Source organism: Oncorhynchus tshawytscha, linkage group LG04 (assembly GCF_018296145.1).
Source record: "Oncorhynchus tshawytscha isolate Ot180627B linkage group LG04, Otsh_v2.0, whole genome shotgun sequence".
Classification (NCBI taxonomy): Eukaryota; Metazoa; Chordata; class Actinopteri; order Salmoniformes; family Salmonidae; genus Oncorhynchus; species Oncorhynchus tshawytscha.
The window spans coordinates 8,893,573-8,912,970 of NC_056432.1; the positions used below are offsets into that span (position 1 = coordinate 8,893,573).

The 19,398-nt window shown below is 42.7% G+C and overlaps 1 protein-coding gene across 1 annotated transcript in view; it reads left to right on the top strand.

Annotated features, from left to right (window-relative positions):
• Positions 1-220: 220 nt before the first annotated feature.
• slc1a3a (solute carrier family 1 member 3a) overlaps positions 221-19,398 on the top strand; it is a 33,663-nt gene continuing 14,485 nt past the window's right edge. The window contains exons 1-5 of the mRNA XM_024415174.2: positions 221-414; positions 1,842-2,137; positions 3,309-3,446; positions 16,607-16,811; positions 17,359-17,401. Of these exons, the coding sequence (XP_024270942.1) occupies positions 1,957-2,137; positions 3,309-3,446; positions 16,607-16,811; positions 17,359-17,401 (567 nt within the window). The 5' untranslated portion in view covers positions 221-414; positions 1,842-1,956. The remainder of the gene's footprint in view (positions 415-1,841; positions 2,138-3,308; positions 3,447-16,606; positions 16,812-17,358; positions 17,402-19,398) is intronic.

Below are 19,398 nucleotides of genomic sequence, written 5' to 3' on the forward strand. Positions count from 1 at the left end.
GTCTGATTCTGCTTTTTCATGTCTAATCAAGCTGAACAGACGAAGCTTGAAAAGCATGTGAAAGAAGAAAATTAAGAAGGCCTCTTTTTCCCTGCTGTGGCAAAACCTCATTATTCCCTCAAGCCCCTCTGTCTGAAAGGGAGGTGTTCCTTGGAGAAGATTAAAATCTCCTCCCTCTTCAGTGAGCCTCCAGCGTGTGAGAGAGTTTTCTGCACCTCCTCCCTCCATTTGCTCACTGGCCCTTTCATTCCCTCTCTCCCTCATTCCCTCTCTCCCTCCTCTCCCGCACTGGTTGTACCAGATCCGACTTAAAGAGCTACACTTCTCTGTTGTTTATTGACTGAGATTTACCCCAAATAACCCTGCAAAGGCCAAGAAATGACTCCCTAAAGGAAGGTATCCCAAAGTTTAAAGGTACAGTAGCAACTCTCTTCACACTTTTTAAAATGTGTTTATCTGACTGAACCACTGGCTGTGTGCTACTGTTTACTCATACCTCACTATTGGTTAGTCACTATGTGGCAGTTCACTATTGGTTGCTTTCTATTGGTTACTCACTATCTGGCAGTTCACTATTGGTTGCTTTCTATTGATTACTCACTATCTGGCAGCTCAGACTGAACAAAAACATTCTGTGATTCCACATGTGGCATTACTAAGGCAGTGGAGTTTTGCTTCCTTCAGTTCTATGTTGTTTCATTGTAGCCCTGAGCAATGTAGCCAACCTGGACTCAGGGGTAGACGTAACATAGTAAAAGTAAATCAAGAAAACTCCAATTTGCATGATATGTTACGTTTACTATGGTATGTCTTAATTTTTGAATGTCCATCATCCATTTCTTATATCATGTTGCGAATCACAATTTGTACAATATATTACGAATTTGTAAAACGTATGAAATGCCACGAATTTCAAATAGTTGTGACTAATGTTAGCTGGGTAGCTAACGTTAGCTAGGCTAGGGCTAAGGTTAGGGTTCGAAACATGCAACCTTTGCATTGCTAGACGTTCGTTACATGTAACCGTCTGTCTTATGTAACCATACCAAAGATAACATATTATGCTAATTTCAGCATCTCGGATTTAAATTTACTCTGTTACGTCTAGTCTATGAGACCAGGCTGGCTCCTACACTACAACAGCTACTGCATAAAGAACTTGTCTGTATTCCTTATATTTTCAGTTCAGATATATTCATCTTTATTTTATATATTTTGTATACGTACATACAGTATATATCACAGATGTTCACCTAAACCTGAAATCTAAAAGTCAATTATTGGCAATCAGATCGATGGCAATAGATAGATGACTTTCTTTAGGTTATATGACTTACTTTCTGTGAAAATATTATCCAATCCATGTCATTTGATGTTTTTTTGGGAAAGTTCCCCTTTTCTTTCTGTTCATTCCCACTTGCCCCTTGAGAGTTTAACTTGTGATTATCATTGGAACGTGTAGGTCTACACACTGTACAGTTTGGGGGTTTTAGTTGTCTGATACTTAATAGGGATTTTTCAATGGATCATTATGGTACATTTCCACTGGTGGGCTTTGCACCAGGTTTTGGTCCAGAGATTGTGGTTGGTAAGTGTGATGATTTGAGGTGGCAGTAACTGAAAGTTGCTGGTTTGATTACCCGAACTGACAAGATGAAAAATCTGTGGATGTGCCTTGAGCAAAGCACTTAACCCTAATTTGCTCCAGGGGTGGCTGAACCAGTAAAACAATGCATTTCACTGCACCTATCTGGCGTATGTGACAATAAAACATGAATTAAACAAATACATATTATAGCCCTCTTCTTCTCTTACATTTTCCACCCTCCTTCCCTCCCCAGATTGTCTCATCTCAGCTCTAAGACCAGTGTGGGGAGCCGGACACAGCATCAGGATCTATAGGTCCTCACAGGTGTTGGGAATATAGTGGTACCAGCAACAGCACTACCAGCAACTATGACCAAGAGCAATGGGGAGAACCCGCAGGCCCGAAGCCGAGTCAGACAGATCCGCGATGGCCTCCAGTCCCGTTCCCTGAAGGCTGTGCAGAGGGTGGAGAGTGTCACTAAGGATGACATCAAGGGTTTCTTCCGCAGAAACGCCTTTGTGATCTTCACTGTCGCTGCGGTCATCATCGGCAAGTGTTGTGTCTTTAAGCCTTTTAGTTTGAGAAATGAGAAATGGCCAGGATGAACAGAGTTGGTATTAATTTCTTCATATTCCTCATCTCTTTCTCTTTCTCTCTCTTTCTCTTTCTCTCTCTCTCTCTTACACATGCACTCACAAATACACACACACACACACACACACACACACACACACAAACACATTATTAGATTTCGTTTAACAAAATTTGAAAATGCATTGTGTTGAAGGTTGGTATCCACTTAGAATCAATGTTTTCATATTCTCCTTCTCACATCATACAAAATGGGAGAATTTGGTCACGATTGATAATCTGCTGTGACATCAAGGCATCTGATAGCAGTGTAACTTCCCACCATGCCTTCATGCTCCCAGGGAAGAATAATGGCGAGTCAGATGAAGTGAGTGGAGGAACCCTTCACTAACCTCTAACCTCTAACCTCTACCCATTAACCCCTTAGCCTATCCCAGCAGGATCATAGCCGGGAAAAGCTCTGTGATAGAATTCCACACACAGCCCCCCAGAGAAAGGGTCAATTGAAGTGCCTGCTCCTCCTTTCCTGAACCTTAACCCTGCCACCTGGAGTCATGTTGAAATTCAGGATCACACTAATAGAGTGGTCCAAATCACACCCTATACCTTATATTGTGCACTACGACCGTAGGCTCTGGTCAAAAGTAGTGCACTATATAGGCGAAATAGGGTGTCATTTGGGACATATCCTCAACTTGTGTTAGGAGTTTTCGTACAAACGGAAGCCTTTTTTCAATCACATATACACTGAGTGGACAAAACATGTTCTCTCCATGATATAGACTGACCAGGTGAATCCAAGTGAAAGCTATGATCCCTTATTGATGTTAAATCCACTTTAATCAGTGTAAATGAAGAGGAGGAGACAGGTTAAAGAAGAATTTTTAAGCCTTGAAACATTTGAGACATGGATTGTGTATGTGTGCCATCCAGAGGGTGAATGGGCTAGACAAAACATATAAGTGCCTTTGAACAGGGTATGGTAGTAGGTGTTCCTAATGTTTTGTCCACTCAGTGTAGATCTCTTTAACGAGATATACATCTGTGGGATTATTGTGGATGGATAATTGCATGCATCTGTTCCAGTCAGACTATTATATAGATGAGGGTTGTTTATTTTATTTGACAGGTATAGGGCTGGGATTTGCACTGCGGCCGTACAAGATGACCTACCGCGAGGTGAAGTATTTCTCATTTCCTGGAGAGCTGCTGATGAGGATGCTGCAGATGCTGGTGCTTCCCTTGCTGGTGTCCAGTCTCATCACAGGTTAGATGAGGAACCGCCTGTTCCACCACACCACACTGGAGTTGGGTGAAGTTGCCCCTAGATGCTGATCTTGGGTCAGTTTAGGGGAAGAGGAAGCTGATCCTAGATCTGTACTTCATCCAGGAGCCCACTGCTCATACCATGGCTTTAACTCTAATCAAATCAAATCAAATCAAATCAAATCAAATTTTATTTGTCACATACACATGGTTAGCAGATGTTAATGCGAGTGTAGCGAAATGCTTGTGCTTCTAGTTCCGACAATGCAGTAATAACGAGCAAGTAATCTAACTAACAATTCCAAAAAAAACTACTGTCATACACAGTGTAAGGGGATAAAGAATATGTACATAAGGATATATGAATGAGTGATGGTACAGAGCAGCATAGGCAAGATACAGTAGATGATATCGAGTACAGTATATACATATGAGATAAGTATGTAAACCAAGTGGCATAGTTAAAGTGGCTAGTGATACATGTATTACATAAGGATGCAGTCGATGATATAGAGTACAGTATCAACGTATGCATATGAGATGAACAATGTAGGGTAAGTAACATTATATAAGGTAGCATTGTTTAAAGTGGCTAGTGATATATTTACATCATTTCCCATCAATTCCCATGATTAAAGTGGCTGGAGTAGAGTCAGTGTCATTGACAGTGTGTTGGCAGTAGCCACTCAATGTTAGTGGTGGCTGTTTAACAGTCTGATGGCCTTGAGATAGAAGCTGTTTTTCAGTCTCTCGGTCCCAGCTTTGATGCACCTGTACTGACCTCGCCTTCTGGATGGCAGCGGGGTGAACAGGCAGTGGCTCGGGTGATTGATGTCCTTGATGATCTTTATGGCCTTCCTGTAGCATCGGGTGGTGTAGGTGTCCTTGAGGGCAGGTAGTTTGCCCCCGGTGATGCGTTGTGCAGACCTCACTACCCTCTGGAGAGCCTTCCGGTTGAGGGCGGTGCAGTTGCCATACCAGGCGGTGATACAGCCCGCCAGGATGCTCTCGATTGTGCATCTGTAGAAGTTTGTGAGTGCTTTTGGTGACAAGCCGAATTTCTTCAGCCTCCTGAGGTTGAAGAGGCGCTGCTGCGCCTTCCTCACGATGCTGTCTGTGTGAGTGGACCAATTCAGTTTGTCTGTGATGTGTATGCCGAGGAACTTAAAACTTGCTACCCTCTCCACTACTGTTCCATCGATGTGGATGGGGGGGTGTTCCCTCTGCTGTTTCCTGAAGTCCACAATCATCTCCTTAGTTTTGTTGACGTTGAGTGTGAGGTTATTTTCCTGACACCACACTCCGAGGGCCCTCACCTCCTCCCTGTAGGCCGTCTCGTCGTTGTTGGTAATCAAGCCTACCACTGTTGTGTCGTCCGCAAATTTGATGATTGAGTTGGAGGCGTGCATGGCCACGCAGTCGTGGGTGAACAGGGAGTACAGGAGAGGGCTCAGAACGCACCCTTGTGGGGCCCCAGTGTTGAGGATCAGCGGGGAGGAGATGTTGTTGCCTACCCTCACCACCTGGGGGCGGCCCGTCAGGAAGTCAAGTATCCAGTTGCACAGGGCGGGGTCGAGACCCAGGGTCTCGAGCTTGATGACGAGCTTGGAGGGTACTATGGTGTTGAATGCCGAGCTGTAGTCGATGAATAGCATTCTCACATAGGTATTCCTCTTGTCCAGATGGGTTAGGGCAGTGTGCAGTGTGGTTGAGATTGCATCGTCTGTGGACCTATTTGGGCGGTAAGCAAATTGGAGTGGGTCAAGGGTGTCAGGTAGGGTGGAGGTGATATGGTCCTACCAACATCGTCTATACTGTTGCAATATTACTGCTGAGAAAACATGAATGGTTTAGCTGGACAAGCAGCTATAATAAATGAACTGCTACTACTGCCCTAAAAACACAGATGAAAAGTTTCCTCATCAATCTACACATAATACATTCATTATGACATCACAAAACCCCATCATGACAAAGCAAAAACATTCTATAAATTGTGTTAATTTATTCAAAATTAAAAACAGACCTTTTACTCGGGACTTTGTTGAAGCACCTTTGGCAGTGATTATAACCTAGAGTTTTCTTGGGCATGGCGTTACAAGCTTAGCACACCTGTATTTGGGGAGTTTCTCCCATTCTTCTCTGCAGATCTCCTCAAGATCTGTCAGGTTGTACAGGGAGCGTTGCTGCACAGCTATTTTCAGGTCTCTCCTGAGATGTTCGTTCTGGTTCAAGTCCGGATCTGTCTGGGCAACTCAAGGACATTCAGAGACTAGTTCTGAAGCCACTCCTTTGTTGTCTTGGCTATGTGCTTAGAGTCATTGTCCTGGTAGAAGATTAACCTTCGCCCCAGTCTCAGGTCCTGAATGCTCCGGAGCAGGTTTTCATCAAGGATCTCCCTGTACTTTGCTCAGTTAATCTTTCCCTCAGTCCTGACTAGTCTCCCAGTCCCTGCTTCACCGTAGCGATGGTGCCAGGTTTCCTGCAGACGTGATGTTTGGCATTCAGGCCAAGGAGTTCAATCTTGGTTTCATCGGACAAGATAATCTTGTTTCTTATGGTCTAAGCATCCTTTAGGTGCCTTTTGGTAAACTCCAAGCAGGCTGTCATGTTCCTTTTACTGAGGAGCGGCTTCCGCCTGACCACTCTACCATAAAGGCCTGATTTGGTGGAATGCTGCATAGATGGTTGCCCTTCTAAGGTTCTCCCATCTCCACAGAGGAACTCTGGTGCTCTGTCTGAGTGACCATTGAGTTCTTGGGCACCTCTCTGACCAAGGCCCTTCTCCCCGATTGCTCAGTTTGGCCGGGCGGCCAGCTCTAGGAAGAGTCTTGGTGGTTCCAAACTTCTTCCATTTAAGAATGATGGAGGCCACTGTGTTCGTGGGGACCTTCAATGCTGAAGAAATGTTTTGGTACCCTTCCCCAGATCTGTGCCTCGGCACAATCCTGTCTCTGAGCTTTACGGACAATTCCTTCAACCTCATGGCTTGGTCTTTGCTCTGACATTCACTGTCAACTGTGGGACCGTATATAGACAGGTGAGTGCATTTCCAAATAATGTTCAATCAATTGAATTTACCACAGGTGGACTCCAATCAAGTTGTAGAAACACCTCAAGGATGATCAATGGGAACGGGGTGCACCTGAGCACAATTTCAAGTCTCATAGCAAAGGGTCTGAATGCTCCATTTTAGAATAAGGCTGTAATGTAACTAAAGGTGGAAAAAGGGAAGGGGTCTGAATACTTTCTGAATGCACTGTAGCCTTTAGATGAGACCACTTTTCCAACTCTTAACTAATACAATGTTACACTGAACAAAAATATATATGCATCATGTAAATTGTTGGTCCCATGTTTCAGGAGCTGAAATCCAAAAATCGCAGAAATATTCCATAGGCACAAAAAGCTTATTTCTCTAATTTTGTGCACAACTTGTTTACATCCCTGTTAGTGAACATTTCTCCTTTGTCAAGATAATCCATCCACCTGACAGATGTGGCATATCAAGAAGCTGATTAAACAGCATGATCATTACACAGGTGCACCTTGTGCTGGGGTCAATTAAGGGCCACTCTAAAATGTGCAGTTTTGTCAATGCCACATACTGTATGTGTCAAGATATGAGGGAGTGTGCAATTGGCATGCTGACAGCAGGAATGTCCACCAGAGCTGATGCCAGAGAATTGAATGTTCATTTCTCTACCATAAGCTGCCTACAATGTCGTTATAGAGAATTTGGCAGCATGTCCAACCGGCCTCACGCCAGCCGTGGGCCTCCACATCCGGCTTCTTCACCTGCGGAATCGTCATTGGGTGGGTGCTGAGGAGTATTTCTGTCTGTAGTAAAGCCCTTTTGTCCAGAAAAACATATTCTGATTGGCTAGTTCTGGCTCCCCAGTGGGTAAGCCTATTCCTCCAAGGACCACTCTTGGCTGCACCCCTGCCCAGTCATGTGAAATCTATAGATTAGGATTTTCCTCATATGAACTTTATCTCAGTAAAATCTTTGAAATTGTTGTTTTTATATTTGTGTTCAGTATATATTGATAGATATTGCTATGTGATTTAGGTGAACACTTTGTTGGTTGATTCTTGACTTTACCATGTACCTCTGAGGTCACGTCCTAATGGCACCCTATTCCCTATATAGTGAACTTCTTTTCTTCAGGCCAAGTACACTATTTAGGGGAATAAGGTGGTATTTAGGACCTAACCTGAGAGCAAACACTATTCCATGTTTACCAGTGCATGTTTTTTTGGGGTCGAGATGTGCTTCTAAATTACCTTAGGTCATGTTCCAAAGACAGATATTTGTATTTCTTTGTCCCAATTCTTAGCCAATGTACAAAGTCAAACCAAAACATCAGTGATTCCGGACGGGCTCGTACCTGGTCGTGTCTGCTTGTTTGTATTTGACAGGAAGTGGGCGTTATGCATGTGGCTTCTAAGTGGTTGCTCACAGTGAGTGAGACAGAGGGCTGGCCCAGTTCCCTTGAAGTCTTCTTGGCCTATAATAACACGCTTTGTACCGTGCAGCTCTTCATTAACATATCCTCTGAGCTAATGTCACATGATACATGATAGTAAACAAAGCTCTGTGTTTTCAGACCAAAGCTCTTCAAGAAATCCCTGTAGTACAGTGGTGTAAAGTACTTAAAAACCTTTTAAGGATCAGACTGTTTTTTTCAATTTTCGCCTAAAATGACATACCCAAGTCTAACTGCCTGTAGCTCAGGCCCTGAAGCAAGGATATGCATATTCTTGGTACCATTTGAAAGGAAATGCTTTGAAGGTTGTGGAAATGTGAAAGGAATGTAGGAGAATCATACAATCATACAAAGATAATACAAAGAAAAAACAACCGTTCTTTTGTAATTTTTTGTACCATCATCTTTGAAATGCAAGAGAAAGGCCATCATGTATTACTCCAGCCCAGGTGCAATTTAGATTTTGGCCACTAGACGGCAGCAGTGTATGTGAAGTTTTAGACTGATCCAATGAACCATTGTATTTCTGTTAAACATTTTTAATTAAGTCTACCCAAATGTGCCTAATTGGTTTATTGATACATTTTCAAGTTCATAACTGTGCACTCTTCTCAAACAATATCATGGTACTATTTCACTGTAATAGCTACTGTAAATTGGACAGTGCAGTTAGATTAACAAGAATTTAAGCTTTCTGCCCATATCAGATATGTCTATGTCCTGGGAAATGTTCTTGTTACTTACAACGTCATGCTAATCACATTAGCCTACGTTAGCTCAACCGTCCTGGGGTAGTGTCACCGATGCCGTAGAGGTTAAGTAAAAAATACTATAAAGTACCACTTTTACTTCACTACATTCCTGAAGAGAATAATGTAATTTCTACTCCATACATTTCCCCGGACACCCAAAAGTACTCATTATATTTAGAAAATTGCCTAATTCACGCACTTATCAAGAGAATATCCCTGGTCATCCCTACTGCCCCTGATCTGGTGGACTAACAAAACACATGCTTCATTTGAAAATGTACTTACTATGAAGGTGATATGTGGCTGTCCCACCTAGCTATCTTAAAATGCATTATCTGTCAGTCACTCTGGATAAGAGCATCTGCTAAATGAATAAAATGTCAAATAGAATAATAGTGTGAAGTTGTGAAAATGATGATAATTCCCTTTTAGTGTAAGAGCTGTTTGAAAAGACTGGTGGGATGGACTTTTGGCCTTCCTGGTGACATCACCAAGCAGTCAATTAGTTTATAGACCAATAAGAAAGAGAGTTTCAAACCACTCAGCCAATAACAACTAGTTTTCAGTTTTCCCCTCCCCAATCAGACCACGCCTAGTCAGTCCTTGCTAAAAGCTATTTTTGTTTATTTTTTAACATTTGAAGTGAAAGCAATCACGCTAAGGTACTTAATTGTTACCCAGAAATGATTGGATATTGAGATAATAACAGCTGCATTGGATCTTTAATCAATGCATTTGTAGGTACATCTGCACAGTATGTTTGTTAGCTAGCCAGCCAGACTGTAATTTAATAGGATCTGTGTTCAGACTGAGCTCTGGGAAGTTGTGGTATCGAGCATAAACCTTCAGATCTGTTTTGGGGGAGTAAAGATAGGTGATTGAGTGTTGAGTTACAGATGAACAGATGGAATGGAGAGAGAGTAATGAAGGGGAAGAGTGAACTGAACAGGGGTTGTTGTGAGACTAGGTGGTGCTGCTCCTGTGTGGTCGCCGGTCTCTTCACCCAACAGGAGCTTCCGACTCGGGTCGAGTAGGGTCAAGGGTCGAGTAGGGTCAAGGGTCACGGTGGCCATGCAGAGACAGCCTGGAGAGACAAAGCAGCCTTTCTCTCACCTCATGAAAAGAGACTCTTCCAGTAAGATATGTTGCGCCTATGTTTCCCAAAAAAAGCATTTCACACTTTAAAAACGTGAGGGGGAGGTTTTTTTCCCCATTTTTACTGGTTGCAATTTAATCTATAATTCAGAATTTGACAATGGAGGAAAAATCCATTGAAAGTGAAAGGAAATGTTTGGGTCTCTTTGATACTGTGAACTTTGTGTAGACTAAAGTAAACCCCCCAAAAACAGTGAAGAAGAGAATAACTTTATTAAGGAGCATATTGGGCAATTATTTTCTGGAAATATATCATCTTATCAGTATTTCATCATCTAGCATACTGTGTTAAACAGCTGTAGGAAACATTACGTTGGTCATTGGCTCATAAAACCGCCGCAGGGTTTGATTTACACTATGAAATGGGAAACTCTTGTTGCCTGACAACATTGGAGTCTATGGTTAGAGAATGACATCGATGTTAACACTGGGTGGCTGCCACCTTGAGACTTGAAATAAACACTTTGATTCAGACTACGACATATATAGAATATAGGGAAACTTTTTGGGATCCCATCAAATGCAAACATGGACGTGATAAAATGGATGGATATTGGTTGAGCTTGGCTAATATGACTTCTGATGGTACAAAATATGTTACGTACAACTTCGGAATTGCAAAATTGTAAGAAGAGTGAAATATTTAAATATATTGTGCCATACAACAGTTAAAGGGGTTGACACTTTTATACTGAACAAAAACATAAACGCAACAAGTGTTGATCCCATTTTTCACGAGCTGAAATATTCTCAGAAATGTTCCATATGCACAAAAAGCTCATTTCTCTCATATTTTGTGGACAATTTTTTTATTTTTTTCATCTTTGTTAGTGAGCAGTTCTCCTAATATAATCCATCCACCTGACAGGTGTGGTTTATAAAGAAGCTGATTAAACAGCTTCTCCACCTTGTGCTGGGGGACAATAAGGCCACTCTAAAAATGTGCAGTTTTGTCACACAACACAATGCCAGAAATGTGTCAAGTTTTGAGAGAGTGTGCAATTGGCATGCGGACTGCAGGAATGTCCACCAGAGTTGTTGCCAGAGAATGTAATGTTAATTTTCCTACAATAAGCCGCCTCCAATGTTGTTTTAGAGAATTTGGCAGTATGTCCAACTGGCCTCACAACCGCAGACCACATGTAACCATGCCAGCCCAGGACCTCCACATCCGGCTTCTTCACCTGCGGGATCGTCTGAGACCAACTACCCAGACAGCTGATGAAACTGTGGGATTGCACAACCAAAACATTTCTGCACAAACTGTCAGAAACCGTCTCAGGGAAGCTCATCTGCGTGCTCGTCGTCCTCACCAGGGTCTTGACCTGACTGCAGTTTGGCGTCGTAACCGACTTCAGTGGGCAAATGCTCACCTTCGATGGCCACTGGCATGCTGGAGTTGTGTGCTCTTCACGGTTGAATCCTGGTTTCAACTGTCCCGGACAGATAGCAGACAGCATGTATGGTGTCGGGTGGAGAGCGGTTTGCTGATGTCAATGTTGTGAACAGAGTGCCTCATGATGGCAGTGCGGTTATGTTATGAGCAGGCATGAGCTACGGACAATGAACACAATTGCTTTTTATCAATGGAAATTTGAATGCACAGAGATACTGTGACGAGATCCTGAGGCCCATTGTCATGCCATTCATCCACCGCCATCACCTCATGTTTCAGCATGATAATGAATGGCCCCATGTCGCAATGGTCTGTACACAATTCCTGGAAGCTGAAAATGGCCCAGTTCTTCCATGGTCTGTATACTCACCAGACATGTCACCCTTTGAGCATGTTTGGAAAGATCTCGATCGACATGTACAACAGCGTTTTCCATTTCCTGTCAATATCCATGTTGTTTAGTGTATACCCCAATATGTGTAGTTTACCCCAATATGTTACTGATAAATTGTACCATAATATCTAGATAATTTCTGACATTGCCTGTCCAAATTATGTTGGCTGTTAGATGGGAGAGGGAGAGAGACGGAGGTAGAGAGAGAGAGAGACGGAGGTAGAGAGAGAGAGAGATGGAGGTAGAGAGAGAGAGAAAGGGTCTGGGGTCCACTCACCAACCAAGAATTCACAAACACCAAACTGAGACTGCATGCAGAATTCTGCAAAAAATATCCTCAGTGTACAACGTAAAACACCAAATAATGCATGCAGAGCGGAATTAGACCGATACCCGCTAATTATCAAAATCCAGAACAGAGCCATTAAATTATACAATCACCTAAAAGGAAGCGATTCCCAAACCTTCCATAACAAAGCCATCACCTACAGAAAGATGAACCTGGAGAAGAGTCCCCTTAGCAAGCTGGTCCTGGGGCTCTGTTCACAAACCCAAACAGACCCCACAGTGCCCCAGGACAGCAACACAATTAGACACAACCAAATTATGAGAAAACTAAAAGATAATTACTTGACACATGGAAAGAATTAACAAAAAAACTGAGCAAACTAGAATGCTATTTGGCCCCAAACAGTGGCAGAATACCTGACTACTGTGACTGACCCAAACTTAAGGAAAGCTTTGACTATGTACAGACTCAGTGAACATTGCTATTGAGAAAGTAGGCAGACCTGGCACTCAAGAGAAGACAGGCTATGTGCACACTGCCCACAAAACGGGGTGGAAACTGAGCTGCACTTCCTAACCTCCTGCCAAATGTATGACCATATTAGAGACATATTTTCCTCAGATTACACAGATCCACGAAGAATTCAAAAACAAATCCAATTTTGACAAACTCCAATATCTATTGGGTGAAATACCACAGTGTGCCATCACAGCTACAAGATTTGTGACCTTTTGCCACCAGAAAAGAGCAACCAGGGAAGAACAAACACCTTTGTAAATTCAACCCATATTTATGTTTATTTATTTTCCCTTTTGTACTTTAACCATTTGCACATCAACAGATGTGACTCAACAGCCTTGGTTTCTCAAATGATTGCCTCACCTGGTTCACCAACTACTTCTGCGACAGAGTTCAGTGTGTCAAATCTGAGGGCCTGTTGTCCGGGCCTCTGGCAGTCTCTATGGGGGTGCCACAGGGTTCAATTCTTGGGCCGACTCTCTTCTCTGTATATATCAATGATGTCGCTCTTGCTGCTGGTGAGTCTCTGATCCACCTCTACACAGACGACACCATTCTGTATACTTCTGGCCCTTCTTTGGACACTGTGTTAACAACCCTCCAGACAAGCTTCAATGTCATACAACTCTCCTTCCGTGGCTTCCAACTGCTCTTAAATACAAGTAAAACTAAATGCATGCTCTTCAACCGATCGCTGCCTGCACCTGCCTGCCAGTCCAGCATCACTACTCTGGACGGTTCTGACTTAGAATATGTGGACAACTACAAATACCTAGGTGTCTGGTTAGACTGTAAACTCTCCTTCCAGACTCACATAAAACATCTCCAATCCAAAGTCAAATCTAGAATTAGCTTCCTATTTCGCAACAAAGCATCCTTCACTCATGCTGCCAAACATACCCTCGTAAAACTGACCATCCTACCGATCCTTGACTTCAGCGATGTCATTTACAAAATAGCCTCCAACACCCTACTCAACAAATAGGATGCAGTCTATCACAGTGCCATCCGTTTTGTCACCAAAGCCCCATATACTACCCACCACTGCGACCTGTACGCTCTCGTTGGCTGGCCCTTGCTTCATACTCGTCGCCAAACCCACTGGCTCCAGGTCATCCTCAGGTCTCTGCTAGGTAAAGCCCTGCCTTATCTCTGCTTGCTGGTCACCATAGCACCCACCTGTAGCACGCACTCCAGCAGGTATATCTCTCTGGTCACCCCCAAAGCCAATTCCTCCTTTGGCCGCCTCTCCTTCCAGTTCTCTGCTGCCAATGACTGGAACGAACTACAAAAATCTCTGAAACTGGAAACACTTATCTCCCTCACTAGCTTTAAACACCAGCTGTCAGAGCAGCTCACAGATCAATGCACCCGTACATAGCCCATCTATAAATAGCCCAAACAACTACCTCTTCCCCTACTGTATTTAGTTATTTATTTTGCTCATTTACATCCCAGTATTTCTACTTTGCACACTCACCTACTGTCAAATCAACCATTCCAGTGTTTTAGTTGCTATATTGTATTTACTTCGCCACCATGGCCTATGTATTGCCTTTACCTCCCTTATCTCACCTCATTTGCTCACATTGTATATAGACTTATTTTTCTACTGTATTATTGACTGTATGTTTGTTTTACTCCATGTACTCCATTTACTCCAACAACTCTGTGTTGTTATATGTGTCGAACTGCTTTGCTTTATCTTGGCCAGGTCGCAGTTGTAAATGAGAACTTGTTCTCGACTAGCCTACCTGGTCAAATAAAGGTGTTCAACTAGCCCACCTGGTTAAATAAAGGTGTTCTCGACTAGCCTACCTGGTCAAATAAAGGTGAAATAATAATAATACATCTTTACGACACTGTATATAGACATAATATGACATTTGAAATGTCTTTCTTCTTTTGGAACTTCTGTGAGTGTAATGTTTACTGTACATTTTTATTGTTTATTTCACTTTTGTTTATTATCTACCTCACTTGCTTTGGCAATGTTAACATATGTTTCCCATGCCAATAAAGCCCTTAAATTTAAATTTAAATTGAATTGAGAGAGGGAGAGAGAGAGAGGGGCCTCTGTCATTTTCTCCCTCTTTGCGTCAGCTGCTCTAATTACTGCTATGTGTGGTCTGCTTGTGACAAGGGCCCTCATGGCTCTCCCTCCTTGTCCTCTTACTACACATAAAACACTGCATTTCCTTCCGCTGCTTTCTAGAAGAGAAAAAGAAAACATATTGTGGCCAGGCATTTCATGACCCCTCATAAGAGGGAAGTGCAGAGGTTTAAAGGGTGGGTGGGTGGGTGAATTGGGAGACAGGGGGTGGGGCCGTGGAGGTTATACAAGGGGTGTGTGGTGGGGCCTCTGCTCACATCAACCCACTCGTTACTTCTAGCCCATGGCTAAATCAGGCTAATACGTTTTTTTTTTTACACTAACTCGGTGTATTCAGAAAGTATTCAGACCCTTTGACTTTTTCCACATTTTGTTACGTTAACAGCCGTATTCTAAAATGTATGAAATAGTTTTATTTCCCCCATCAATCTACATACAATACCACATAATGACAAAGGAAAAGACAGGTTTTTGAAAAATGTTTATAAATGTATTCAAAATAAAAACTTTGTCATTGATGGGGTATTGATGAGGGGGGAAAAACAATTGATCGATGTTATAATAAGGCTGTAATGTAACTATATGTGGAAAAAGTCAAGGGGTCTGAAATACTTTCTGAATGCACTGTGCCTCTGTTTTGCTCATCTGGATGTATGTATAATCTCTCATTTTAAAGTTAACACCACACTGTTGATGCACAGTTGGCAATGTAGACCTAAAACAGTGTCTTGATTGGCACGATCAGTTGTCTTCAAGATGTTTTTGCCATAAAAAAAATTGTCCTAAAAATCACTGTTCATAAAAGGTCTAAGTCAATATAGAACATCAGACAGACTATCTGCATTTGCATCAGTTCAATAAATGAAGGAACCCTGCAGGGAACTTCTACTTCTGACAGGCTTCAAATAAATAGTTCACTTTTGTCTGTTGTGCTAATGCCAGAGATCTGGGTTTGTGTCCCAAAAGGCACCCTATTCCCCATATAGTGCACTACTTTTAAGTGAATAGAGTACCATTTAGGATAGAACCTATACAGAGTTAATGGCCTCATGCTCATTGTCCGGGACCTAAAGGAACTGAATAGGTATTGTGCTGGATGGCTGTGAATTTTAGTTGGCATAGCTCTAACATCACAATGTCTCCTCTACTCTCCTCTCCTCTAGAACTCTTTGAATAACCCTTCTGGTTTCATTTATAACCCTTTTGAGTTCCATGTAGAACCCTTTACACAGAGGGTTCTACATGGAACCCAAAAGCGTTCTACCTGGAACCACAAAGTATTCTACCTGCAACCAAAAAGGTTCTTCCTATGGGGACAGTTGAAGAACCCTGTTGGAACCCTTTTCCTAAGGGTGTACAGCACTTTGGTTTAATGAACATTCTCTGAATGAGAAAGTAATTATTTCACTCTAAAGGATGAAAATGCGGTGGCTGCATTTCTTGTTGCCAAAGAGATGGGGGAGAATCAATGTAGCTGTGCAAGCTGGACTAAGTCAACAAGTTTTCCCAGGGTTGTCCGAAAGGGAAAGGGGGGGGAGTAAAGAAAGAGATTGCAGGCAATAAGATTAGTGTGTAAAGGGGAGAGCAGAGGAGAGAGACTGGGGGCCATGTAGGGGTCACACAGTGCACCTCTGAAAAGAACACATACATCACATCTCATTCACACAAAAGGCTGAACTGGGGGGAATACCCCATAAGAACAGCTGACACTGAAAATATGTCGCTAACTTACGTCATTGCTATTGAAGCAAGCTTATTGTCCCAGTATGTTATCCTCCCCAGAATAACAATTTTAAAAAATGTCTCACTTTAACATCCTTTACATCCCGTCAAAGAGATTCAAACTCAGGTACAGCGACTCAGCTGAAGCAGTCCAGCCTGGAAGTCACAGCTAGTTTCAATTCCTGTGTCCTAAATAGCACCCTAATCATTATAGAGGGAATGGGGAGCCATTTGGGACACATACTTGGTGAGCATGGCAGGTCTGGGATTGTCATCAAGTGTTTTCTCTATTTTCAGACTGACTCACCAGGCTGTCTTTTTGTCCCACCAGGCATTGCAGCATTGGACAGCCGTGCCTCTGGGAAGATGGGTATGCGGGCAGTGGTGTACTACATGACCACCACAGTCATCGCAGTCTTCATCGGCATCGTCATGGTGCTCATCATCCACCCTGGGAAGGGCTCCAAGGACGAATTCAAAAATCAGCAGAAGATCGAGCAGGTCAGCCCTGCTGACGCTTTCCTGGACCTCATCAGGTAGGCCATAATTATTGTTGTGTATTCAGGGTGGTGCCCTGACCGGGACTCAAACCCAGGTCCAGCGATTGTCAACCCAACACCTTAACCGTTACGCCAAGAGATCCGAAACTTGTGATGAGGTCACTTGGTGTTGAGTTAGAGTTGCAACTGTAATTTATACTGCTTCCTGTTGCTGTTCTGTTGTAGTTTCCTGTTGCTGTTCTGTTGTAGTTTCCTGTTGTCGTTCTGTTGTTGCTTCCTTATGCTGTTCTGTTGTTGTTTCCTGTTGCTATTCTGCTGTTGTTTCCTGTTGAAGTTCTGTTGTTGCTTCCTGTTGCTGTTCAGTCGTTGCTTCCTGTTGCTGTTCTGTTGTTGATATTCTGTTGTTGCTTCCTGTTGCTGTTGCTGTTCTGTTGTTGTTTTCTAATTTTCTCTTACATTCACATGAATGATCAGTTTGAATGATCAGTTTGAATGATCAGTTTGTCACTGTAAAGGAAAATAAAAAGCAAGTAAAATACCTTTTTCAGTAGTGAGATTTGATTGGTTTGTTTCTCTCTTCTAGAAATATGTTCCCTCCAAACATTGTGCAAGCTTGCACACAGCAGGTAAGTCCTTTTCTGTTTCAAAATGTAAACCTGGACCGTACATCGATCTCACTGACATATTTGTACAAAGGGAACAATGTGAAACCCGGATCAGTGCCGTTTCCAGATGGTATTAACGAAGCCTAGTAATATAACCCACAGGGAAATATCAAAGTCCACTGCTTATCGTGAATACACCAAACATTAGGAACACCTTCCTCAAAACAGACTGAATTCGTCGGGGCATGGACTCCACAAGGTGTCGAAAGCATTCCCCAGGGATGCTGGTCCATGTTGACTCCAATGCTTCCCACTGTTTTGTCAACTTGGCTGGATGTCCTTTGGGTGGTGGGCCATTGTTGATATACTGGTGAGTGTCAAAAACCCAGCAGTGTTGCAGTTCTTGACACAAACCGGTGCACCTGGCACATACCCGTTTCAAAGGCACTTAAATAATTGTGTCTTGCCCATTCACCCCCTGAATGGCACACATACACAATCCATGTCTCACGGCTTAGAAATCCTTCTTTAACCCATCTCCTCTCCTTCATCTACACTGTTTTGTAACGGGGTTCTTCCTGGGAAGGAGAGACGGACCAAAATGCAGCGTGGTTGAGGTTCATGTTTTTTAATAAGACAACTAAACATGAACATAATACAAAACAATAAACGTGGAAAAACTGAAACAGTCCTATCTGGTGCAACAAACACAAAGACAGGAAACAACCACCCACAAAACCCAACACAAAACAGGCTACCTAAATATGGTTCCCAATCAGAGACAATGACTAACACCTGTCTCTGATTGAGAACCATATCAGGCCAAACATAGAAATAGACAAACTAGACATATAACATAGAATGCCCACTCAGATCACACCCTGACCAAACAAAACATAGAAACATACAAAGCAAACTATGGTCAGGGTGTGACATGTTTGAAGTGGATTTAACAAGTGACATCAGGAAGGGATCATAGCCTTCACCTGGTCAGTCTGTCATGGAAATAGCAGGTGTTCCTAATGTTTTCTACTCTCAGTGTACATGACATATTATACAATAATATATACCATTTAGCAGATGTTTTTATCCATAGAGACTTAGAGTCATGTGTGCATACATTTATCATATCGGTGGTCCCAGGAATCAAACCCACTATCCTGGCATTACAGGTGCCATGCCCCAACCCACTGAGCTACAGAGGACCAGGTTTTTTATGTAATAAAGTGTGTTGGTTTTTTTCATTGTTAATTTGTTCATAGAAATCTACCTACCCGTATACAGTGGATTTGGAAAGTATTCAGACCCCTTGACTTTCCACATTTTGTTACGTTACAGCAAAAATAATAATCCTAATCCAGCTACACACAATACCCCATATTGACAAAGCAAAAACGTGTTTTTAGACATTTTTGCTAATTTATTAAAAAATAAAAACTGAAATACCTTATTTACATCAGTACTCAGACCCTTTGCTATTAGACTCGAAATTGAGCTCAGGTGCATCCTGTTTCCATTGATCATCCTTGAGCTGTTTCTTCAACTTGATTCGATTCCAGCTGTGGTAAATTCAATTGATTGGACATGATTTGGAAAGGCACACACCTGTCTATATAAGGTCCCACTGTTGACAGTGCATGTCAGAGCAAAAACCAAGTTGTGAGGTCGAAGGAATTGTCCGTAGAGCTCTGAGACAGGATTGTGACGAGGCACAGATCTGGGGAAGGTAACCAACATTTTTTAGCAGCATTGAAGGTCCCCAAGAACACAGTGGCCTTCATCATTCTTAAATGGAAGAAGTTTGGAACCACCAAGATTCTTCCTAGACCTGGCCACCCGGCCAAACAGAGCAATCGAGTAGAAGGGTCTTGGTCAGGGAGGTGACCGAGAATCCGATGGTCACTCTGACAGAGCTCTGGAGTTCCTCTGTGGAGATGGGAGAACCTTCTATGCAGTACTCCAGCAATCAGCCCTTTATGGTAGAATGTCTAGATGGAAGCCACTCCTCAGTAAAAGGC